Below are 25,174 nucleotides of genomic sequence, written 5' to 3'. Positions count from 1 at the left end.
CGTTGAATCCGTCTTTTCCTATTTATGCACCCTGCCAAAACTTTACTTTGCTGAGCTAGTGTATAAACAAGGAATATTTTATAACATATATATTGCACCAGCTTTTTAGTTGCTGAAATCTGTTTTTACTAATCTCACTAAAATAGACTTCAAATATAGAAAAAAAGTTCGTTCCATAATACTGTTATGATGGGAAGTTCAGATTTGACAGATTCGTAGTCATCGTATAAGAACATTAAATTGTGCTTAACAAAGCAGTTTAATGTAAATAATGATGTATGTTTGTCTCATTAATGGTCATTTTTGAAGGGAAAGATGTGAAATTACGTTTTGTACGAGGGAAAAGGGGAGAGGCGTTCCACCGCCCGTAGAATCTTCCTCCCCCCTCTTAAAAAAAAAAAAAATTAAAAAGGATCACTTTTTAGTTCAGGCATTGAGTGGTTTGTTAGGCACTGAAACAAGACTGAAAGCTTGGCTAAGTTTTGGGATGATATCCTTCTCAGAGCTAACTACGCATACAGATATACACCCCAACTACATTGTACTGATACTGTTGCTCAACTGGGGTGAGGGTTTGTGCCAGGTGTAGACAGTGAGGCGAGAAAAGAAATGGGTGGGGGAGGGGGGTGGCGATGATATGAAGGAAGAGGCGGCAGCAGCAGGAATGTGGTACCAGTAAGCTAGTTCAGTTTGGTGGTTGTGTGCGACACACATTAACATTATGCGGAAGAGATCAGCGCTCGCGCGCGCGCGCGAGAGAGAGAGAGAGAGAGAGAGAGAGAGAGAGAGAGAGAGAGAGAGAGAGACTGCCCTCATGGGCCGGCATTCATTTGTGGGTACCAGTTTGGCGACCCTGGGGTACATGAGCTGGGGAATGGTGCTGCCACATGCTTCAGGCGACCACTGTGTGGCACGGCGGTGGAACATTGTATGTCATAGGGAATGGGGATCTTAGCTTGACTGCCCAGATCACGAGGATGGTAAAAATCTCTATTAAAAAAAAACCTCCAATCTCAAGGTGTACTGCATGCCAATCAGATGCATGGCTGTTGAGGTGGAACAATCATTAGTGTGGGACCTCTGGGGAATCTGCTGCCCTCAGATGTACGGGCTCTGCGTCGACTTTCCTTTGCCTAGCTATTCTTGGGTTCGAGATGGAATGCTCAAAATTTTCTCCTCCTCCTCCTCCTCCTCCTCCCAGCAGAAATGGTGGGCTGCTGGTGGGTACTAACACCCAATCAAACAAGAGGGTCAGTCCTCCTGACTCAGGGGTTCCTTCCAGAAGTTTTGTCTGTAGTAACAGAACACATTCTGGTAGTCATGAGAATGTGTTTTTAATAGTGAAAAGGAAAGAGGGTAGCTTTGAAAAAGTTTCACCTCTCTATATTAAAAAAGCTGCAGAGGACATTGCTGGCGTCTTAAATTCAGTCAAGCGATTGTGTAATGGGTCACTTTGTTGAAACTTCTAGTTCCCAACAAGTTAAGAACCTCCAGAAAGCTCAGTGCCTTGGGAAATTGCTATGAAAACTGAGCTACACACCACCTTGAGTTACAGCAAACATATTGTGATGTGCTGGGATCTGGTGGACATTCCCAAGGAGGAATTGAAAGCTGAATGGGGCCCAGAATGTATAGTCGATGTGTAAAACGTAATGAACAGGGTGGATGAGGATCTTCTCAAATCTGTCTCCTGTATCCTAACATTCAGTAGCACAAACTTCCTGAGCATATTAAGGCAGGTTTCCTTCACCTAAGTGAGAGGCCTTACACCCCCAACTCAGTGTACTGTTTCAAATGGTCATGCTATTCTTAAATGCCATGGAGAAGCCACTTGTGGCAAATATATAAGGGGCATTCAAATGAAACCCGGTCACTAGTGTAAAGTAACACTAATGATTTTATAAACCCAAAAATGAAGTTATACACAGTACACATACTCAAATAGTCACCAAAACTGTTGGCACATTGATCCCATTGCGGCACTAGCCGGTCGATTCCATCTTTTAAAAAGCTGGTAGGCTGTTGTCAGATCCAGGCCTGGACCCAGACACACACTCCATTGTCCGTTGCGAATCAATGTCTGTGAGTAGCTTGTTTTAGAGGTCCAAACACATGAAAGTCACACGGTGAAAGATCGGGACTGTACGGTGGATGTTCCCGCATGTTCCATTGAAACTGCAGCAGTGTCATCTTCACTGCATTGGCTGTGTGTGGGCGGGCATTATCATGCAGGAGGATAATGCCATTGGACAACATGCCTCAGCGTTTTGACTTAATGGCTCACCTAAGGTTCTATAAAGTGGCTTGATAATGCTGGGCATTGAACTCAGCAAGCAGTTGGCCCTTGTGGTTAAAAAAGGGCATCATGACCTTACCAGAACTGGTGTGCGTGGCCTTTGATTTCTTTGGAGATGGTGAAATCGCATGTTTCCACTGCTTGCTCTGACGCTTGCTTTCCGGTTCAAAATGGTGACACCATGTTCCGTCACTAGTGATAATACGTGACAAAAAGCTGTGTTCATCCTTATGATAATGTTGCAGATGACTCAAAGACTGTGCCATTTGAGTATTGCACTGTTAGGCAATCAGTTGGTGAGGAACCCTCTGCACGCAGATTTTTTGAAAGTTCGAGTGTTGATGCATTGTGGTGTGGGCGGTGCCCGTACTAATACCCAGTAACCGATGGATCTTGTCCACGGTGACTCTGTGGTTGTCCAAGGCTAAAGCATTCACTTCCGCAACCATTTCCAGTGTGATGACGTGATGAGCCTGTCCAGGAGGAGCATCGTCTTCCAGTGACTTGCACCTCTCAAGGAATCATTTGTGCCATTCCACAACACTTGAACGACTTAGACTGTACTCACCCTATACACCCTTCATCCGACAATACATTTTGTGGCCTGGCCTCCAACTCCCTCTGCCGCCAAAAATCAAATCACTTGTTGGTCCTGCTTACTCGCTTGCATGTTCGGTAGTGGACGATAACATGTGGGACCACCTTCTCTTCGGCGTGAAACCACACTGGTGCTATGCAACATCAAGCACGGAAGATGCAAGAGCTTAAGATGATGAAGTGCGTCTGGTATGGTGAGACCAGTAAGCTGTATAAGGCAATGCTGCCCCCAAAATTTGCCACCTCCTTTGCTTCATTTCTTAAACAGCCAGTGCAGAAAGCTGATGCTGCTACACAAAGGGAGATTGCTGGTGTCAGCACTGATACCTGCGGCTGTCAATTCACCTTTGCTGCTGCAGTTATTTTGACGCTTGTCTCCCCCCTGCCGGCAGAACATCAGAAAAGGCCGTAGTTGCCAATGTTTTGGGGCTCCCAGCCCCTCCAAATTTTCATTCTGGTCCACTGTCCAGCACTGCCACAAAGACTTCCATGGTTGTGGCTCTGAAGCCTCCTCAGACAAAAAAATAAAAAGTTGAAGGTGAAGAATCGCTCAATGGCAGAGACGGAAAGTACACAGTCTGATGATGTCGACGTCATCCTCTCGGACATCTCTCTCAACCCTTCTTCAGCGGCAATGGACCTTGATATCGGATTGGGGCAATCATTTCGCTGCCAAGAGTGAGCCTCTACCCATTGCGGGCTCCCCTCCCCAGCAGAAAGTCAGGAAAAAAGTGCTAGCCCCATGAAAGAGCGCTCCCATCCTACAGAGGAACATTAATGGGTTCAGGACACGTGGGGGAACTGAAACTCCTAGTAAAAGAATGCCCCATGTCCTTGTGTTTGCAGGAAATGCACTTTAAAGCATCTGATGCCTGTGTACCAAGGGGATGTATGCTCTTTTGCAAAGATGACCTGACTGACAAAAGGGCCAATGGAGGGCTTTCTGTGTTTGTAAATAACATGCACCACCCCTCTGCTCTCCCCCTGGTTACTGACCTACAAACAGTTGCAGTTGAAATTCATGTGTGTCAGAGGATCACTGTTTGCTGACTTTATTTACCTCCACAAAATGCAATGGACTCAGAGGCTCTCAGAGATCTTATGGAACAACTCCTCCAACTGTTTCTCATACTGGGAGACTTCAGTGGCCATCAAGTCTTGTGGGGCTCAGTCACTACTTGCCATTGGGATCACATTTTGGAGAGCTCATGATGTCTCATGAGCTGCCAGCTGTGCATCCTCAACACAGGTACTCCCACTCATCTCTGCGCTGCTACTACGTCATTGATCATTCTCAGCCATACACCTCTCTTTCTGCTCTCTGTTCAGTGGGAGGACGTTGATGACCTTTCCAGTGACCACTTCTCCTTCAGCATTCATCTATTGGATGGAGCATTATTTGCACACAAACCACCAAAATGGATGGTCGTCGGGGCTCACTGGACGGTGTGCAGCCAGCTAGCTGTGTTTGAACACCGTAACAGTGTTCGGAAGTGGACAACCACATCACACAAGTGATCCATCATGCCACTGACTTATCAATTCCAAAGTCCGCAGGTTATCTTAGGAGGCAACCTGTTCATTGGTGGTCCAATGAGTGCCACTCAGCCATCTGGGACAGGCATGTAGCTTTTCAATGGTTTAAGTGTCGCCTCACAGCCTTTCAGGTTTCAAAAGGCTCAACTCATCATTAAAGAGAGCAAGAAAAGCGTTCCATCAGGAGGATTTCTGGTAAATACAGCCATTTACCAATAATGGCAGTGCTGAAACAAGGGTGTCTTCAAACAGTGCCAGGAGACATCACTCAGACACTGGCAGAGCATTTTGCAGCGACTACTGCTGATGCATTTTGCTGCTAGCATGCGACTGCTGAGAGGGGCACGCTGGACTTCAGGCCACATAATTCTGAGAATTACAACTACCCTTTCTCCATGTGGGAGCTGGAATTTGCACTGTCTGTGGCTCATGATACTGCATGTGGTCACAATCAAATCCAGTACTGCATACTTTGACATTTGCCAGCAGTGTCAAAGGAAATTCTCCTCAAATGTTTTAATTTTATCTGGCAGACAGGCAACTTTCCCAGATCATGGAAGGAAACACTTCTGTTAACCTGATCCAAACCAAGAAATTACCACACATGTCCGAGTAGTTACTGGAGCTTCGCCTTAACGAGCTATGTAGGAAAGACCCCAGAGCAAATGGTTAACCATCGCCTGGTCCTGTTGGTGAAGACTAGGCAACTCCTTGCCGCTCTCAGTGTGGATTCCTGAATATTTTGATCCAATGTCAACAACCTGGCCCTACTAGAGGCAGCTATTCAGCAGGCTTTCCTACGTAAACATCACTGTCTCAGCATATTCTTCGATATCAGTAAGATATACAGCACTACTTGGAAACACAATATTCTCATGCAACTCCATCAGTGGGCTTTTGTGATCACATCCCCATTTTCATATGGTCCCCCCTGTCTAACCTCTTTCTTCTGTCCCAATTTAGTGACGTGCTGTCAGATTGTTTTGAGCTGGAGAATAGTGTTCCTCAAGGCAGTATTTTAAGTGTTACCCTCTTTGCCATAGCCATAAACCGTACCATGTCTACAGTAAGGAGTCCTGTACAGTGTTCCTTATTTTTGGATGATTTTGCTGTTTTCTGTTCCTCCTCCAGTGTTGCAACAGCAGTCAGTCAGATGCAAATTACAGTGTGGAGGTTAGAGGAGTGGGCTGCAAAGATGAGTTTTCAGTTTTCTGTAGAAAAGTGTGTGTGTGTGTGTGTGTGTGTGTGTGTGTGTGTGTGTGTGTGTGTGTGTGTGTTCATTTTAATCATTCTTGTTGTTGAAGTTTTAATTTACATGATTTACATATGAGGGACACCATTCTACATTTTGAATATTGAGTGAGGTTTCTGGGCCTCATTTTGTACTCCAAACTATTATGGTTACCACACCTGAAAGACATGAAAGCCAGAACCCAGAAGGCACTGAATATTGTGAAGTGCCTTAGCTACAGGTCTTGGGGATCAGACAGGGCATGTCTGCTCCAGTTTTATGGGGCTTTCGTGCGTTCACAGCTAGACTGTGGATGCACAGGGTATGGGTCAATGAGGCCTTCTTACCTGAAGATTATTGACACTGCCCACCATGGGGGTATTAGGCCAGCCACAGGCTCTTTCAAGACAAGCCCCTGTAGGCAGTCTCTGTGCTGAAGCTGGTGAACTGCCACTCATAATCTGGTGCCAGCTCCTTGCAGTGTGTCAGGCGTGTAAGTTACTCACAACTCTGACTTCACCCGCATGCCATGCTGTTGTTCGTCCACCTTTGGAACGCCTTTTCTCCAATCATGCACAAGTAACAACACCATTTGGAATTTGGATGCGACATGTGCTGGAGTCACTTGGTGTGGAGCACATACAACCCCAAATTCACAGCTTTAACCACCAGCCACCATGGTTATTGCAGAGGCCCAGAGTAAAATTACTGGTGCAGTGCAGAAGACATTGCATTCCTGCATATGTTTTTAATACTTTATTTTATGACATTTTAACTGAGCACCACAATTCTACAGCTGTCTTTATGAGTGGGTCAAATTGGGGGGATTCCGCTGATTGCTAAGTTTGTTTTTCCTGATTGTGTCCTCCAGGTCCAACTGCCTCAAGACTGAACTGCCTTTGATCTGGAATTATGTGGAATCTTCAAGGCACTGGAGTGGATGAGATGTGCTTCAAGGGCTAAATTCCTTGTCTGTTCTGATTCTCTGAGTGCCCTTCACTCTCTAAAACACTTGTATCAAGCAGATAAAGTAAACCAGAATATCCAGGAACCTTCCTCCAGCTACAAGAGCTGGGGAAGAAGGCGTCTTTGTGTTGAGTTTCAAGGCACATGGGTATTGCAGGGAAAGGCAGATAAAGCAGCTGGTGAGGCATGTCATGAGTCTCAGTTATTCCCCTGCATGCTATCACCTCACTGTTGCTGTACAGTCATGTGTTGAAGGGAGGATGATTGGCTGGAAGTGAGAGATAATAAGCTGTATCTAGTAAAGCCCACTAAGCAACCATGGCACACCTTTGAGCCACGAAGACTTGGTGAGGTCCTCCTTACTCGTCCTTGCATGTGCCACAGTCCTCTAATGTGTGGCTTCTTGATTTGGTGTGGTGACCTTCCAATGTGTGGTGCTTGTGGCCTACAGATCACTGTGCACCACATTTTACTAGACTGTGTTTTCTCTCTCTCTCTCTCTTTTTTTTAAGTGACTTTCAAACAAATGTGGTGATGCTTTTAAGATTTGTGATTTGTCCAACTTGTTGTCAAAAAAAATTAAGGAGATGTTCTCAATGTGTTAGCAGGATGACTGGCTCACTCATTTTCCTTCAGTTTTCCTCCCAGGCGGGGAGGGGGGGGGGGGGGGGGTGAGATTAGATTACACCAAAAACTTTCCATTATCAACAACACTGCATTATTTTATGCCAAGGACTTTCCAGAATCAAAATTTTGTTCTGTAGTTCCTGTTTTGGTGGGTGATTAGTAGATGCACAGCAAATAATTTGTGTGGGAACTGCAAGTCACTTTATAATGTTTTAAAAACTTAACTCACATTCGAGACTCTGCAGGCTCATTATCAGGTCGTGGGTATTTGAAGGAGCCATCTATCTGATGATGACAGACCTGCGAAGGATGAAGGTTGGTTAATGAGAAAGTGAAAGCTTTTAAAAATCATTATAAAGCTACCAATCACAGTTTCTGTGCAGATAATACACTAATTCAACCACAGTTGCAGTGTAATGCACCAGAATGGGGTAAGATAAAAATAGATATAAACTTAATCATTTAAATTGTGAAAATAAAAAGGGGCATAAATGGATGTGCTAAGAGGCAGAGCAGGGAAAACTTTGCAACAGCCTGTGAAATATGAACAGCAGGCAGAGTGAAAGAGCTTAATGAACATTATTAAGAATGTGCAAGATGTGCTTTTAATGTGGCAGAAGGATAACCAAACATAAGTACCTGAATCATCATGGCCTAAAGTGAGTTTCCAAGATCAAATGTGGCTATTTATCTTCAACAAAAGGGGTAAAAGTGAGATAACAGCACAACAGTAACAAACATACAGGATTTCCCGAATGAGACGACAATGAAATACGAGGGTAATCCCAAAAGTAAGGTCTCCTATTTTTTTATATATACATAGACCTGTTTATTTCTACAATGGTTTACATCAGTTTACAGCTTGAACATTTAGCTATTTTTTGACATAATCACCATTTCTGTCGATGCATTTTTGTAGATGCTGTGGCAGTTATTGTATGCCCATGTCATACCAGCTCGCTGCCATGCTATTCAGAAAGTTATGAACCTCTTCTTTCACCTCGTCGTCGGAGCTGAATTGCTTTCAGCCCAAATGTTCTTTTAACCTAGGGAACAGGTGACAGTCACTGGGCGTCAAGTCAGGACTATAGGGTGGGTGCGTGGGTGATTATGTTCCACTGAAACTGTTGCAGGAGAGCAAAGGTTTGCCGAGCGATGTGTGGGTGAGCGTTGTCGAGGAGAATGTGTACTCCCTTGCTCAACATTCCTCTTCTCCAGTTCTGAATTGCCCGTTTGAGTTTTTTGAGAGTCTCACAGTACCTGTCAGCATTAATTGTAGTCCCAGCGATTCAGCTCCAACAACGAGGTGAAAGAAGAGGTTCATAACTTTCTGAACAGCTTGGCGGCGAGCTGGTACGACATGGGCATACAAAAACTACCACAGTGTCTACAAAAATGCATCGGCAGAAATGGTGATTGTGTCGAAAAATATGTAAATGTTCAAGCTGTAAACTGATGTAAACCATTGTAGAAATACACAGGTCTATGTACTTATAAAAAAATAGGAGACCTTACTTCTGGGATTATCCTCGTATTTATAGAAAAACTTACTATCAAATGATAGCAAACCTATGTAATCGTCCACACAAACAACAACAAATTGGACTTGAAGTTCCTTTTTCCCAGAGGAGTGGAAAGGGATAGCTGTTGAATTCTCACTCACCTTGTCCAGCTGCACCTCTTTTCATGTTGGGGCATTCATGATGTTCCTACTTCATTCATGAGTAGTCTTAGCTTCCCAAATCTTCTCTTTCACCATTTAATGGAAAAGCAAGGGTTTTAATTGTGCGTTTTTGTTGCACAATCTGTAAGTGGAAGAAAAAGGGAGAGAATATGTGAACACTAGGAAAGAATGCCCTGAATGTACTTGTTTCAGATGCAAGAAATAGTTTGGTGAAACACAAAAGAATGATTCAATAAAGTATGGCTCTCATCTTATTTCTTTAGACACCTAGCCTTAAAATGTCGAACACACATTTGATTTTAGTAGTGGAACAATGACTGATTCTTTTTTCCCCAAATCCATACAGAAACCTATTCTAGAATCAACGGTGAATCCAAAACAACCACCTCCTTCCTAGTCGCCATGACCAACTATATCCTCACCCACAATTACTTCTCTTTTGAAGGCATTACCTACAAACATATCTGGGGTATGGCTGTGGGCACCCGCATGCCACAATCCTATGCCACCCTATTCACGGCCCATCCAGAGGACTCCTTCCTAATCACCCAGAATCCTACACCCCTCACCTAGTACAGATTCATTGATGACATCTTTGAGATCTGGATTGAGGGTGAGGACATCCTATCGACGGTCCTCCAGAATCTCAACTACTCTCCTCCCCCCGTTTACTTCATCTGGTCCTACTCAATCCAACAAGTCACCTTCCTAGATGTTGGCCTCCACCTCAAAGATGGCTACATTAGTACCTCCGTCCATATCTACCCTACTAACCCCCAGCAATACCTCCACTTCAACAGCTGCCATCCATTCCATACTAAGAAGTTCCTTCTGCACAGCTTAGCCACCCTTGGTTGTCACACCTCCAGTGACGAGTGGTTCCTCTTGAAATATACTGAGGATCTCACTGAAACAGACCATAATTATCCTCCCAACCTTTTACAAAAACAAATCTCCCAAGCACTTATCTTTCCAGTCTCCCAAAGCCTTACGATCCAGGCACGAGCATTCGCCTCGTAACTCAGTACCACCCAGACTGGAGCAGCTGAATTACATTCCCCGCCAGGGTTTCAATTACCTCTCGTCACGCCCCGAAATGAGAAATGTCCTCCCCACTATCCTTCCCACCTCTCCCACAGTGGTATTCTACCATCCACCAAACCTACACCATATACTTGTCCATGCCTACATAACCTCTTCTCCCAGCCTCTTGCCTAATGGCTCATACCCCTGTAATAGATTTAGATGCAAGACCTGCCCCATACATCCTCCCACCACCACCTACTCCTGTCCGGTCACAAACATCACCTATCTCATCAAAAGCAGGGCTGATCTACAAGCTAAGCTGCGACCACTGTGCTGCATTCTGTGTGGCCATGACAGCCAACAAGCTGTCTGTCCACATGAGTGGCCACCGGCAAACTGTGGCCAAGAAACAAGTGGACCACCCTGTTGCTGAGCACGCCGCCAAACACGACATCCTTCATTTCAGTGACTGTTTTACAGCCTGTGCCATATGGATCCTTCTCACCAACACCAGCTTTTATGAATTGCACAAATGGGAATTTCCCTGCAAAATATCCTACGTTCCCGTAACCTTCCTGGCCTCAACCTTTGTTAGTCATTGTCCTCACCCATCCAGCCCCTTCCCTGTTCCCATTCCAGCGCTACACAGCCCTCATTCCACCATCATACCCAGTCTTTTTACTTATCTCCTTTTCCGCCAATCCCCCTCCCTCCCCACCTCTCCCCTGCCCTATGCTAAACCTCCTGCCCACACACAGCTGCCCTACCCTCTCTCCACCTTGTCACTGCACACTCCCCAGCAACCTTCACTGTCCATCACCGCTACCCTACTATCCCTCCCCCTCCCTGCCCCAGCCTCCTCCTTACTCCCACCCAGTCACCAATCCCATCATGCACTGGCGCTGCTGCTCGGAGTGTGGCTTCAGTTGACTGAGACTGTGTGTGTGTGCCATCTATTTTTGACGAAGGCCTTACTGACCGAAAGCTTTATTTGTGACAGTCTTTTTGTTGTGGCTGTCTGTGGCCCAGCATCTCCGCTATATGGTGAGTAGTAACTTTCCATTTCTTAATTGTCACATTCCATCCTGGATTTTCTGTTGTTTGAAGTCAAGACTTCAGTAAAACATGATGTTATTGATACAGTGCACATATAGTCCAGCTGTTCACAATACACACTAAAATTGCTCTTCACCATTAACCAGATACACACACAGTGTGTGCCTGGACTGGGTTAGGTTGCTTATCAGATGTGATTTGTCATTTTCTATTGCTTGGAAATGGTAGAAGTAGAGAGCAGGTGTGGCGCTGTTCTCTCTCCGCTCGATGGTGATGGGTGTCCCAGTCTATATGATGTGGAACGGCATCCATAGGTCATGACATCGCCAATCTGTAACTATTAGGAAAAGAGCAAACTCCTCACATGGTTCGGTTATTTTCAGATACTGTATCTCAGAAATGATATCACTGTCTCGATGGAACAGCATGCCGGATTGTGTGCACCGCCCTTGCTGTGATGAAAGCAATTGCGTTAGTTGTCTGTCGATCTTCTTCACTTAAAATGTAGCGACTGCACCACTAGATAACATGATGCCTCCATTGACCTGAAATAACCAAAAGTCCCTTGTGTGTTTGCGATGGACCCTTCAGTTTACGCGAACTTGCTGACTATAGTTTTTATGCCTGGTTTGAGAATGGTTATTCAAACATTAAAATTTAGTGTCTTGAATCATTATTCCATCACCCAAGCCGAGGCCACAATATAAATTTTGCGAGGATATTAATTTGTTAATTATTATTCCATCACAAGATGCCGCTATGTCTCGTATTCAACAACTGTGACGTTTATGGGGAGATAGGCGGCAAACTGGCCTGGCTGCAGTTGCTAACTAGATTTTACATGTAGTATTGGTTTTATGTATGGGTTTCTACTTACTATGAAATGGCCAGTAAAGAGCAGGCATTATTATGCCACTGCTCATTGCAAGACCATTGCCGATGAACTCAGGATTTTGTGTAAGATTGTTTCCTGAAAGTAGAAATATTGTTCAGTGCATTTGAGTAACTGGGTACAAGTTAGTGGATCAAATGAATATTCCTATTGAAAAATATATTCAGAACGTTTCCGCCCTGAGGATTACTAGTGGGATTATTATAAAAATGAGGCATTAGCTTTGCCTTTTAAATAAGGTGTAGAAACTGAACACTGTTCTGTCATAGAAATCTCTCTCTCTCGTGTGTGTGTGTGTGTGTGTGTGTGTGTGTGTGTGTGTGTGTGTGTGTGTGTGTTTCCATATCTCCTAAACCATTGGATCGATTCCAGCCAAATTTGGTGCACATCCTACATACCATCTGGAAAGAAGTACTGTGGGGAAAGAACTGCCTAGCTCCCAAAGGGGCGGGAGTGAAAATGATGTGTAACACCTGACATCTAGGCTGCCTCCACAACTGGCATGTCATGTGAATAGTATTGGAATTTGTTCCAGGAGATATGTGTGTGGATAGGCACAGCTGAACAGAGAGGGGAGAGGGCAGTTGGTCAGATATTGGTGGAAGTTGGAAATGGTCAAAGAGAGAGGGGGAGAGGAGATGGACTGAGAGGGCATTGCAGAATTTGTTGGTTGGTTTTGGAGACGGGGATCAAACAGCAAGGTCATCGGTCCCATCAGATTAGAGAAGGATGGGGAAGGAAGTCGGCTGTGCCCTTTCAAAGAGACCATCCCAACATTTACCTGAAGTGATTTTGGGTTATCATGGGAGACCTATATCAGGATGGCCAGATGCGGGTGGCAGAGGAAGAGACAGATAGTGTTAGGGAAGTAGGGGATGGGGATGGACAGAGTGGAGTGGAGATTAGGGTTGGATTGTCTGGGGGACAAGACCAAACAGCTAAGTCATCGGTCTCATTGGATTAGGGAAGGAGGGGGAAGGAAGTTGGCCATGTCCTTTCAAAGGAACCATCTCTGCATTTGCCTGGAGCGATTTAGGGAAATGATGGAAAACCTAAATCAGGATGGCCAGAGGCAGGATTGAATCGTCATCCTCCTGAATGCGAGTCCAGTGTGCTAACCGCTGTGCCACCTCGCTCGGTTAGTGGAAATTAGGAAATGGACAGAGACAGGGGTAGAGAAGGAAGCGGGAGGAGGTGATGGACAGAAGTGGTGGACAAAGGGGGGAGGAGATGGACAGCAGAGGGGAGAAAATGTGGATTAAATAAATGCCTTTTTTATTACTAATTGGCTTGCCAGGTTCATGGTTCAAGGTCCCAGTTACAGACTGCCTGTCAAACGGCATCCAGGTGCAACAGAATTTTGATTTTCAACATTTCGTATAATTAATGACCAAATTTAAAAACTTGAAGTGCTGCAATACTCTACTAACTAAGAAGATTAACACAGTAAGAGAAGTATTATATTTAGAAACTGAATACATGTCTTGAGGCAGCGTAACTCATGGCAGGCAAATACTCAGACTATATTCATTGAGTATTTAAGAATGAGCGCACTTGTTGGCTGCCAACAAACTTTACACAGGATTTCAAACTTTCTCTCTCTCTGACACACACACACACACACACACACACACACACACACACACACACATATTCTATACTGAAAGGAAAAATAGTTTATTGTGTACTTTTCACTGTCCATGCAGTGAAACTGCCACATCAAATACGGCCTTTTAATTTATACATTTTTACTATTGACTCTATTCACAACACATTTTGCAGACTGTATCCACATATACAACTGAATGTACCTGCAAAATTATATAATGGCACGACACAGGTTTAAGAAATATGACGACATAAATATTGAGACGGATGGAGAACTAGCTTTTACGGAAGACAGTGCAAATTGCCCAGACTGAACTTACCCTTGTTTGATAATGACAGCACATAATGACTTCCAACATGTAATGTAATCAGAAGACTGAAACTGTTTTATACATGGGGTTCAGTTCTGTACAGAATCAGAGGTTTATTTGGATTATATAGAATCCATAAGTACATAATTAGTGTACTTTTCCTTGTAGGATGTCACAGAATTGCAGTGGCACTCTTAAGCCTTCCTCATTTTCAAGTAGATATCTCAAATGAAAATGATATAAACTCAAAACTGCAATTACACCTGAAATGCTGCAAGAGTAGCTCTTCTTGCACCTGTCATAACCAAACTAAATTCCAAAAATCATCTTAAAATATTGTTCCAGTTCTTAAACTTTATGTTTGGGAGTTCAAAAAAAGAATTACGTTTTCTTCAGCATTTTCACAGCTTGCACATTGTGACATAGAAGTAACTGTGCAGTTATTCTCACACCTTGGTGTACACTGCCAGTAATATTCTGATACGTCTCTGAAATGTGAAATGCAAATGAAAGATCATAGATCATCCATATCTTGATGCCTCAGATCTTTTATTAACTTCTTTGTCAAAGTCATGACATCTGGCAAAATGGAGTCCTTTGTCTAGTGAACAGTTTCTTAGCAATTCCACGAAGTGGTACATTACAGAACACCCATAATCATGTCATGATCTGAAGGGTTTGAGAAAGGCTTCATTCGTAGATAGCTGAAGCTGCTTCTGTACTTTCAAATTTTTTGCTCCCATGTCACAAGAAAAAAGCTAGAGTGAATCCAGATCCTTGTTCTTACTATTATTCATTTTGCTGAAAATTCTTGCAAACTCTACAAAGTGTGCTGACCAGAAAATTGTGGGCAAGTATTTTAAAAGCTGACTACCTAGTGAGTTTTCACATTTGGCTATAAGAATTTGAAATTATCTGCATCAATTGTGCCATGTTTAAATCTTCCTGTTTTGCTAGCTGTTTTCTGACAAACATTTCTTATAATTCAAATTCGTATTGTAAACTGTGGAATTATCACTTATCATGCAAAATCGTAACTCCATTCTTTCAATGTCATTGTGTCTTGTAAAATCGGGTTTACTTATTCAATTTTTTAAAGTGTAACTGTTTATTGTCTTCAACTTTTGACATGAAGGAACATTACATTGTTACACCCAAGAAGGTAAATTGTTAAATGAAAATTGGCCTGTTTGTTCATTTGTGAAAAGAATCATCAGTTTTAGTGAACAGAGGAATAATTTATTTGTTGGGTATGACGATACATAATCAGCTCTTTACTTTTGTTGTAGAATAGTTTGGATCACATAGACATGTTTACAACTTAAAGAAAATTAGATGTGTGTGGAACCAAATGTAATTATGTACATTTTTGTTTTATAGATGCAGAATTGTGGTCATCCACCAAAGGATCTTGTTGGAGACATGAATTCAGTTATAACGTTCGATGAACAAGGCAACCCAGTTCTGCCTTCTCTGCCACCTGGGGCAGATCCCAGCCAATGTGCTGTCATGTGACATAGGAAAACGTGCACTGCTGTATACAGTGCCGCTTTGTAATCTTTTAGTCGAGAAATCCTTGTAAAAAGTTTGTTTAATAAAATTGTATACCAGTGTAACCTGATAGTTTCCATCTTACTGTAGTCATCCTTTTGTAACTGCATTGTTTTTGGGAGGACAGCATTTCAGTTCCTCATCCAGTCAACCAGAATTGGGTTTCCATACATTACTTAGGTTAAATGCCTGCGTGATTACCATGAAAAGAGCATGACCAATTTCCTGCCCCCATGTTTCTTGTGACCGAGCTTGGGCTGCATATCTCATGACCTTCTCACTGACAGGACATTAAACCCTAATCTTCTTTCCTATTTCTATATGACACCAAACTGAGTAGTGGCAGAAAAATAATTGTTACTGTGGCACTTCATATTCTGCCTTAGTGAGGAGTCAGATAAGCTTTTATCTTTATTGTCTTTCCTTCAAATGGAAATGTTGAAGTAAAAACTGTAACTGATTAGTATCTGTTGATGCAATTGAACAGAAAGAAGGATGCATCTGACTGAGATTAATGTTAGATTTAGAAAGCTAGTGAAGGATAAAAATTTGTTTCCAAGAGACTGAAGTAAAATTAAGAAATCAGTTTGGCATGAATTATAGCTTGCAGTGTGATGCACAGATCCTAAGTTAAATGGTCGATGTGGATGTGAAATAGGTATATCTGAATCATATTTTTAAGCGGTAATACTTGTCACAAATATGTAAATGAATATACACTGAGGTGTATAAGCTAAGGGTACTGTAACCATGCATCATCATCAGACAGAAAGCAAGCAGTACCTACTGGCAAGTCATTGAAAATGTTTACTCCTGAATAATGGACACCTTTCTGGACCAAAGTAAGTGACTTCATATCTTTATGAAGATTATTGTAATTTGTAGCATTAATCCCATGAACTGAGCTGTTGGTTTGGCATATTTCATTAAAGTATAAATCTATTGAGAATCAGCTCCTTGAACAGGCATATGCAGGACATTATTGAATTCAGACTACTAGTAATTTGTATTACACACATTGGGACTCGGGAAACTTCACCTTGGCATGATGAGTTACCGAAGAAAATTACCCCATATTACAGTATGGAATGAAAGTAAGTGAAGCATTCCAGCTTTTTTCTCTTTATATTTCCTGTGTCTGACAACAAATGCATTGCAAGTAAATATTTGTTTAGGCACTTTGGTGGTCCTGTGGTGTCAGCCTTCCACCCGTCCCAGTTACCATCAGTTTATAATCCCAAGAATTTAATATTGTCAACCTGTACTAGCTGCTTGTCATCAAATTTTAGATGCATAAAAAATTTCTTTCACGTTTTGACCTAGATGTAGTGTGCCTTTTTAAAGTTTAGCAACAAAGAATTTGATGGGAACTTCTTATTAATGTCCATGAAAGTTTCATTAACTGATCATTCTCAAACTTCACTATTTATTGCAATGCTTGTTTCATTTGTAAACAAAACAAATTTGGCATCTAGTAATATTACTTATGAGAAGTCAGTTATATACAAAACATAAGGTGAGGACCCTAAGATGAAACGTTGTGTGACACCACATTAATTGATTTCAAGTTGGATGGCAACTGTTAGCTTAATGTTGCACTCTTCCATATTGACAACCTTTGTTATCTCTCAAAGCAGTGGTGACTCATCCAAAATTATACCAATATGGTGGTCTGTAGCCTTTGACTTACAATGGTAGTAATGATAACTAAATTGAATATATAAATTTTACATATATATAATGAATTTTACATATATTTAAATTTTATAGTTTAGTTTAACATTGTGAGGAATAAAATAAAATGAATGAAAAAGAAGAAGAAAATGTTCATATCTGGAGTAATCAAACGTGGAGCCACAAATTACCAGTCTCTGTTAAGACCATTCACCCCTGGAGGAGTCATGGCTGGTGCTTTAAAAATCCATCATATTTTACACTTGCACAATACACTACATGTAGTTTGAAAGAAAAATACTGACTTTACTAGTCGAGTAATTTTTGGCAAATGATTGATTTCAGATTAAATATTTGTTCAGAACATAATCTGCCCTCCCTCAAACCACCTTGATGTTCACCTTTGATTAAATTGCTCTCCACTGTTATTTCTACTCTGTTTAATCTTGGAAAATATGTTATATGCAACTGGTTGCAAAGAAATTGCTCTGTTATTAACATCTTGCTAATTGCCTTTGTTATGTAGTGGATGTTTCAAGGCCACCTCCCACTCACCTAGGAGGTTTCTCTCTCTCTCTCTCTCTCTCTCTCTCTCTCTCTCTCTCTCTCTCTCCACCTCCCTGTGTGTAGGAACCATTTCAAAAGTACTGTTGTCTTCTCCACTAGTTTTATAAGGTGTTAATGACTTCGTTTTCTTTGATAGTTGGGGGTAAATCGTCATCTAGATTTTCATAAGTGAGTATTTGAGCTTACGAATTGGTTCTGAACAATTAAGAAGCTGATCAAAATATTTTGCAAGTGTTCCAAAATTTTCAGTGTTAGGTATGCCAAATCAGTGAACCTGATTCCTCATCCTTGCATTGTTCGATTTATATTTGAAGTACATCTACCAGAATCTTTAAATCTCACTTTCACTCCAAGGGTCAACTGGAAAAGGGCCTCTTTAGCGGGTCACCAACATGAAACACTTTGACAAACTGCCTATAGGCTTCTGTCTCGGGTTCTTCGGCCGACGTTCATCTAATGATTTTTCTGACGTTTCGCCAGCATGAGTGGCTGGCATTGTCAAAGCTTCACCCTCCATTGCCGGTGGTGAACTGGAGCCGAGCTCGCGGCCGCAGGCTATATGTACCTGGCGCACCAATGTCCGAGGGCTTCTCCACGGTCATTTTCGGTGCAGTTCTCCTCTTGCTACCTGCGACGGTCGTTCGCCGCAGTACGGGAAGCCATGATGCGTTTACCTTAAGGCTCTCCTCTTTCTTGTTGAAACTGTTCACGTGTTTTTGTATTTCTACAGCTTCTCTGAACAAGCGCGTGTGATATTGCTTCTGTACAGCCAGAACTTCCGTGTCGGCGAATTTTATTACGTGGTCGGTCTCATTCAGTGCGTGCTCTGCCACGGCCAATTTCTCCACCTGCCCCAACTTGCAATGTCGCTTATGCTCTTTGATCCTGGTGTTAATTGATCGTCCAGTCATTCCGACATAAACTTTTCCGCATGTGCATGGTATATGGTATATTCCCGACATTGCAAGTGGGTCTCTTTTCTCCTTCGCCGATCTAAGACACTCTTCGATCTTCCTTGTCAGTTTGAAAATCATCTTTATGCCATGTTTGTGCAATATACAGCCGATTCTGTCCGTCACTCTGGGAATGTATGGCAGAAAGGGCGTACCCGACATTTCTTTTTCTGGTTCCTTACTTCGCCGAGTGTTTGGCTCTGTTACACTTCTAATATAATTTGTGGAGTACCCATTGCTCCTCAACACCTGGAAACTGTATCAAAAAACCTTAAAAAATAAAAATTTCTCAATTTGACTGGACTAAGTGAAAAGGAAAAATTCGGGAAAGAGGCTGGTTACTGAAAAGTCAAGTTACAAGACGGCTAAAAAATATGCTGCATTTCTATTTGATGGAAAATACTACCAATTTTGAATGTTGCCATTTGATTTAAATATTTTTGGGTCAGTTTTTAGACAAGCAGTTAGAGAAGCGTTAGGTAATGAACTGTTAGAAGAACTGATTATCTACATAGACGACATACTTGTAGTGTTGAAAACTTGGTAAGAACATTGTCGTTTACTGATGAAAACAAAACTAAAAATATGGAAAGGGGATAACAATTAAGCTGTCAAAATCACATTTTGCAAGGGAGGAAATAAAATTTCTAGAACACTTGGTTAGGGTGAATGATATAAAATCAGATCCAGAGAGAAAAAGAGCTATCAAGGAGTGTCCACAACCTCAGAATGTAAAACAGTTGCGTTCATTTACAGAATTAGTAGGATTTGACCACTGGTATGTTCAAGGGCAAGTTTAAATGATCCACAGTTAATAATTTTTTTTTTTTTTCAAATAATTGTCTGTGTGGTCATGGAATGAAGGTACACCTGAAGCATTTTGAAATATTAAACAGGTGCTAGTAGATGAACCCATTTTAAAGCATCCAGTAATGAATAAGCCATTTAAGTTGACAACAGATGCATCAAAATACTGAGTCACTGTAGAATTATCCCAAGGGGAATGGAATCCTGAAATGGGGGAATGTAGGACAATAGCTTTCGCTAGGAGACGCTCAACAAAGGATGAAATGAATTAAAATGGTCACAGAGAAAGAACTCTTAGTGATTGCATTGCTATGGGGTCACAGATTATTATCTGTGCAGGCCATCACACAACAACCCTGAAAGAGTGGGTCGGCGGAGGAGTGAACTGGACCACTGCAGCTGTGGTGGGGATGGAGCCTCTCCGCCGTTTCTGGGCCCCCGGTTAACATACAATACAATACAGGTTCTCGTAATGGAATAGGAAAAAAGTGAAACTTTTTTTTATTTTTCAGTGTAGTCTCCTTGTAGATTAATTCACTTGGTCCAACGATGTTCCAGTGCCTTGATCCCATCTCGAAAATGAGTTTCCTCCAGGCCTACAAAATAGTTGTCAACTCTGGCTATCAATTCTTCGTTTGAAGTGAATCTTTATCCACCAATCTGGTAGCAGAGTGGTCAGCACGACAGAATGTCATGCCTAATGGCCCGGGTTCGATTCCCAGCTGGGTCGGAATTTTCTCCACTCAGGGACTAGGTGTTGTGTTGTCCTTATGATCATTTCATCCCCATCGACACGCAAGTCACCAAAGTGGCGTCAACTCAGCAGACTTGCACCAGGTGAACGGTCTACCCGATGGGAGGCCCTAGCCACACGGCATTACCATTTTTTCGTCCACCAAGAAAAATTTTCAGTTTTGGAAAGAGATGGAAGTTTGAAGGAGACATATCAGGTGAATGAGATGGGTGTGGCAACAATTCATACTTAGTTCATGTAATTTTGCCATGGTGATGGCACATGTGCGGATGCGTGTCAAGTTTTGCGGCAGCCATCTTGCGGATAATTTTTTTCATTTTTAATTCTTCAGTTAAAATGTGATATATCCTTGCAGATGATGTCTGGCAACACTCTCAATCAGTGATCCTCCATGATCATTTTGTGCACTTTTGCAATACTTCTGGAGTAGTTTTGGCCGACCACTGTGTGGATCATCATCTAAGCTCTCCCGACCAAATTTAAGTTCATTTGTCCACTTGACAACAGTTGAATATGAAGGAGCAGAGTCCCCCAGTCTATTCTGGAAATCAGCATGAATATCCTTTGCTTTTGTTGTGGACTGGCCAGACAGCCAAACCACTATGACCGGTAGCCGAAAGGCACGCGTTAAGCTCACGCAGGCTGGCGTGAGGTCTGGAACAGGACACGGAAATGAGACTAGTAAAAAAGGTACGTAGCTTAGGGAATACTTAACTTTAATCCATAATTGGTGAACATCGCTCTTGACGGTACATGCATCACAAGATAAATAGCAAATGATAAAGGCGCCTTGCTAGGTCGTAGCAAATGACGTAGCTGAAGGCTATGCTAACTATTGTCTCGGCAAATGAGAGCGTAATTTGTCAGTGAACCATTGTTAGCAAAGTTGGCTATACAACTGGGACGAGTGCTAGGACGTCTCTATAGACCTGCCGTGTGGTGGCGCTCGGTCTGCAATCACTGATAGTGGCGACACGCGGGTCCGACGTATACTAGCGGACCGCGGCCGATTTAAAGGCTACCACCTAGCAAGTGTGGTGTCTGGCGGTGACACCACATTCCTCCCCCGCAAATCGGCGTACGGTTGTGTTATAAGGCTTCCGCCCGCCGTGGGGAGGACCCCATGTTGACGTATGCGACGAGGTGGGGAGCCCAACAACAGGCGAGGCTGTGCCACCTGCACCCTGCCATTCGGTCCGAGGGGAGCTAGGAAACACCTGAAAACCTACTCCAGGGTGCACGCCAACATGCGGTGTATGTGCCCATATAGAGACAGGAGGGGCCGAAGGGTCGACCTCCATCGGGTCGGGGCACCCGACGGGCGAAGACGACATATGGTCCGGAGCGGGCAAGAGTTCCATGTCGGAAGGCAGCTGGTCACGGGAAGCGATCGGCAGCGCGTGACCCAGGGAGGCGCCCGGCGGCTGCAGCGTCGCGTCCACTGCGGGCGTCGCCGGCGGGAGAACAGGCGGCGGCGGCGGTGCGTCGCCATGGGGCAAAATGGAAGGCAGCGTCGGTAACACCTGGGGCTGAGGCGAGCCAGTAGGTGGGTCCCAAGGGCACTGACCGGATGGCACCGTCGCTGAAAGCAGATGGGGAGCGGCAGAACCCAGGCGACGACAGAGGCGCAGCTGATTGAGATGGCGATGCACCTCACCAGAGGCCCCCATAACCAGATACATAGCGCGCCCGAGGCAGCGAAGAATGCGCCCTTCGAGCCAACGTCGTGAACCTCGATAGTGATGATAGTAGACAACATCGCCTGGAGCAAAAGCAGGTGTCTGCCGCTGCACAGGAACCTGATGCGGCGGATGTAGCAAAGACATCAAGGTTCGATGAGGACGACCGTGGAGCAACTCAGCCGTCGAGCGACCATCTCGGGGCTGAGAGCGATACGAGGACAAAAAGAGCAATAACGCGTCCTCCCCAGAATGCGACTCTTTCAACTTCAACATCTGGGACTTGAAAGTCCTGACCAATCGTTCAGCGGAAGTATATGAAGACTTAGACAATGTTGGGTAATAAGCTCAGCTTATGCCGGGCAAGACACTGTCACTCCAGCTGATGTCCGTAAGTTAGTTACTTAGTTCATTAATCAATCGCGTGGTAACAGTTATGTGGAACGTGTCGAGTGTGTAAGAAATGCATGCTTGAATCAAGGGTGTTTTTCTTATTTTAATATTTTTTTTTTTGCCTACCTCATTCCCTTTATTTCTATTCAAGAATACATTTGTGGCATAGGAGTTGTCAAGGCAATATGGTTTCAGTTTATTTTTGAAACTATTACTGCTGTCTATCAGACATTTTCTTTCATCTGGTAATTTATTGAAAAGTTTTACAGCAGCATATTTTACCCTTTCTGTGCCAAAGATAAGTGGAGGACAGTGTAAGTCTGTCTTTCTTCCAGTATTATAATATAAATGTCACTGTTTTTAAACTAGTCCATATTGTTGAGAACAAATTTGATTACTGAGTAAATGAACTGTGAGGCTATTGTAAGAATTGCTAACCTGTTAAACAGATGCCTAAAAGATGTGTGACTGAGCCCCCACACATTATTCTAACCACTTTCTTTTGTGCCGTGAATACTTTCTGCCTAAGTGTTGAGTTACCCCAACATATTATTCTGTATAACAGAGTGAAAGTATGCAAAGTATTTTAGCTTACTAATTTCTATATCATCAAACTTGGCAATTATTATGATTGAAAAAGTTTCTGAACCTACTCACTTTACGAGATCCAAAATACGAATTTTCCAATTAAGATTCTCATCTCTATGTACACCCACAACTTAGTATGCTCTACCCTGGCTGCTGACTTCTGTTTATGTGTTATATTTGTTGAAGGAACTGTACTTCTTGTAGTAGAAAACTAGCTGTAGTGTGTTTTTTCAAAGTGCAGAGAAAGCCCAAAACCAATCAATAACTTTCCAAAGACATTATTTGTATCATTTTCTATTGGAGTTTCTCTTACTGGATTAATAATGATGCTTGCATCAGCAAAAGTGTCAGTTTAGCTTCTTGTTTCAGATAAGAAGGGAGGTCATTCACATATCAAGAACAGAAGGGGACCCATGATCAAACCCTGTGAAACACCTAAATAATTTCACCCCCCTTAGATGAAATGGGAAACTTCCTTAAATCACTTAAACCATATAACCCACTCATATGCTGTTCCATTTATACCATATAATTGCAATTTCTGTAACAATGTCATGCTTCACACAATCAAATGCTTTTGATAAGTCACAGAAAATTCCTATTGGTGACATTTTATATTGCTGTCTCAGTGGAACAGCATTTTTCGAAAGACGAATTGTGATGGCCAACCACTCTTAAGTGCATTACTTTAATGAGTTTTGAAAATGCTGTGAGCAAGGATATTAATTGACATCTGTGGTGTCCCTTTTTTTTTTTTTTTTTTTTTTTTTGTAGAGAGGCTTGACAATGGCACATTTTAACCTGTTACTGCTCCACATTGTTTTAATATCTTATTAGAGATGTTATCTACTCCAACAGACTCTTCCATATACTGCTTGGCCTTTTCTTATGAATTATTCTCACCAATTTTTTCACTGACACTTAAGAAATAGTTGTTAAAAACATCATCTACTTGTGTATTGTTGGTTAAGATGGTATCATTCTCTAATAGCAATACTACCAACCCCAGTGGTTACTTTTCCTGTCTCCCTTGTAACAACATTCCACACTGATTTGGATTTTATTGACCAAAATGTTACTTTCCATCTCTCATATATATATATATATATATATATATATATATATAATAAAGGGAAACATTCCACGTAGGAAAAATATATCTAAAAACAAAGATGATGTGACTTACCAAATGAAAGTGCTGGCAGGTCGACAGACACACAAACAAACAAACACAAACATACACACAAAATTCAAGCTTTCGCAACAAACTGTTGCCTCATCAGGAAAGAGGGAAGGAGAGGGAAAGACGAAAGGATGTGGGTTTTAAGGGAGAGGGTAAGGAGTCATTCCAATCCCGGGAGCGGAAAGACTTACCTTAGGGGGGAAAAAAGGACGGGTATAAACTCGCGCGCGCGCGCACACACACACACACACACACACACACACACACACACACACACATCCATCCACACATATACAGACACAAGCAGACGTCTGCTTGTGTCGTATATGTGTGGATGGATATGTGTGTGTGTGTGTGTGTGTGTGTGTGTGTGTGTGTGTGTGTGTGTGTGTGCGCGCTCGCGCGCGCGCGCGAGAGTGTATACCCGTCCTTTTTTCCCCCCTAAGGTAAGTCTTTCCACTCCCGGGATTGGAATGACTCCTTACCCTCTCCCTTAAAACCCACATCCTTTCGTCTTTCCCTCTCCTTCCCTCTTTCCTGATGAGGCAACAGTTTGTTGCGAAAGCTTGAATTTTGTGTGTATGTTTGTGTTTGTTTGTGTGTCTGTCGACCTGCCAGCACTTTCGTTCGGTAAGTCACATCATCTGTCCATCGTCATTCTTCCGGCGGACAAGGGTTCCACGACCGTGGTACTTGATCGTCGGGAGTATGTGGCTGAGGGACTGCGTCATCTTTCAGACAACACCACATAAAAAGTTTGCCAAGGTAACCCCATTCCCGATGTCCAGGCGGAGCTTCAAGGAATCCTCAGAACCTTAGGCCCCCTGCAAAACCTTTCACCTGACTCCATCAACCTCCTGACCCCACCGACACCCCGCACCCCTACCTTCTTCCTAAAATCCACAAACCCAATCATCCCGGCCGCCCCATTGTAGCTGGTTACCAAGCCCCCACAGAATGTATCTCTGCCTACGTAGGTCAACACCTTCAACCCATTACATGCAGTCTCCCATCCTTCATCAAAGACAGCAACCACTTTCTCGAATGCCTGGAATCCTTACCCAATGTGTTACCCCCGGAAACCATCCTTGTAACCATTGATGCCACTTCCTTATACACAAATATCCCGCACGTCCAGGGCCTCGCTGCGATGGAGCATTTCCTTTCACCCCGATCACCTGCCACCCTACCTAAA

At 43.0% G+C, this 25,174-nt stretch overlaps 1 protein-coding gene across 2 annotated transcripts in view; it reads left to right on the top strand.

Annotated features, from left to right (window-relative positions):
* Positions 1 to 15,446, top strand: part of LOC126418686 (peroxisomal biogenesis factor 19) — a 60,917-nt gene extending 45,471 nt beyond the window's left edge. For both annotated transcript variants that reach the window (XM_050085579.1, XM_050085578.1), the window contains exon 7: positions 15,211 to 15,446. In XM_050085579.1, coding sequence (XP_049941536.1) covers positions 15,211 to 15,345 — 135 coding nt within the window. In that variant the 3' untranslated portion in view covers positions 15,346 to 15,446. The remainder of the gene's footprint in view (positions 1 to 15,210) is intronic.
* The last annotated feature ends 9,728 nt before the right edge of the window (positions 15,447 to 25,174 follow it).

The sequence above is a fragment of the Schistocerca serialis genome, chromosome 9, assembly GCF_023864345.2.
Source record: "Schistocerca serialis cubense isolate TAMUIC-IGC-003099 chromosome 9, iqSchSeri2.2, whole genome shotgun sequence".
In the NCBI taxonomy this organism is placed as follows: Eukaryota; Metazoa; Arthropoda; class Insecta; order Orthoptera; family Acrididae; genus Schistocerca; species Schistocerca serialis.
Note: the sequence above shows the minus strand (reverse complement) of the source record. Positions and strands in the feature narration are given on the sequence as shown.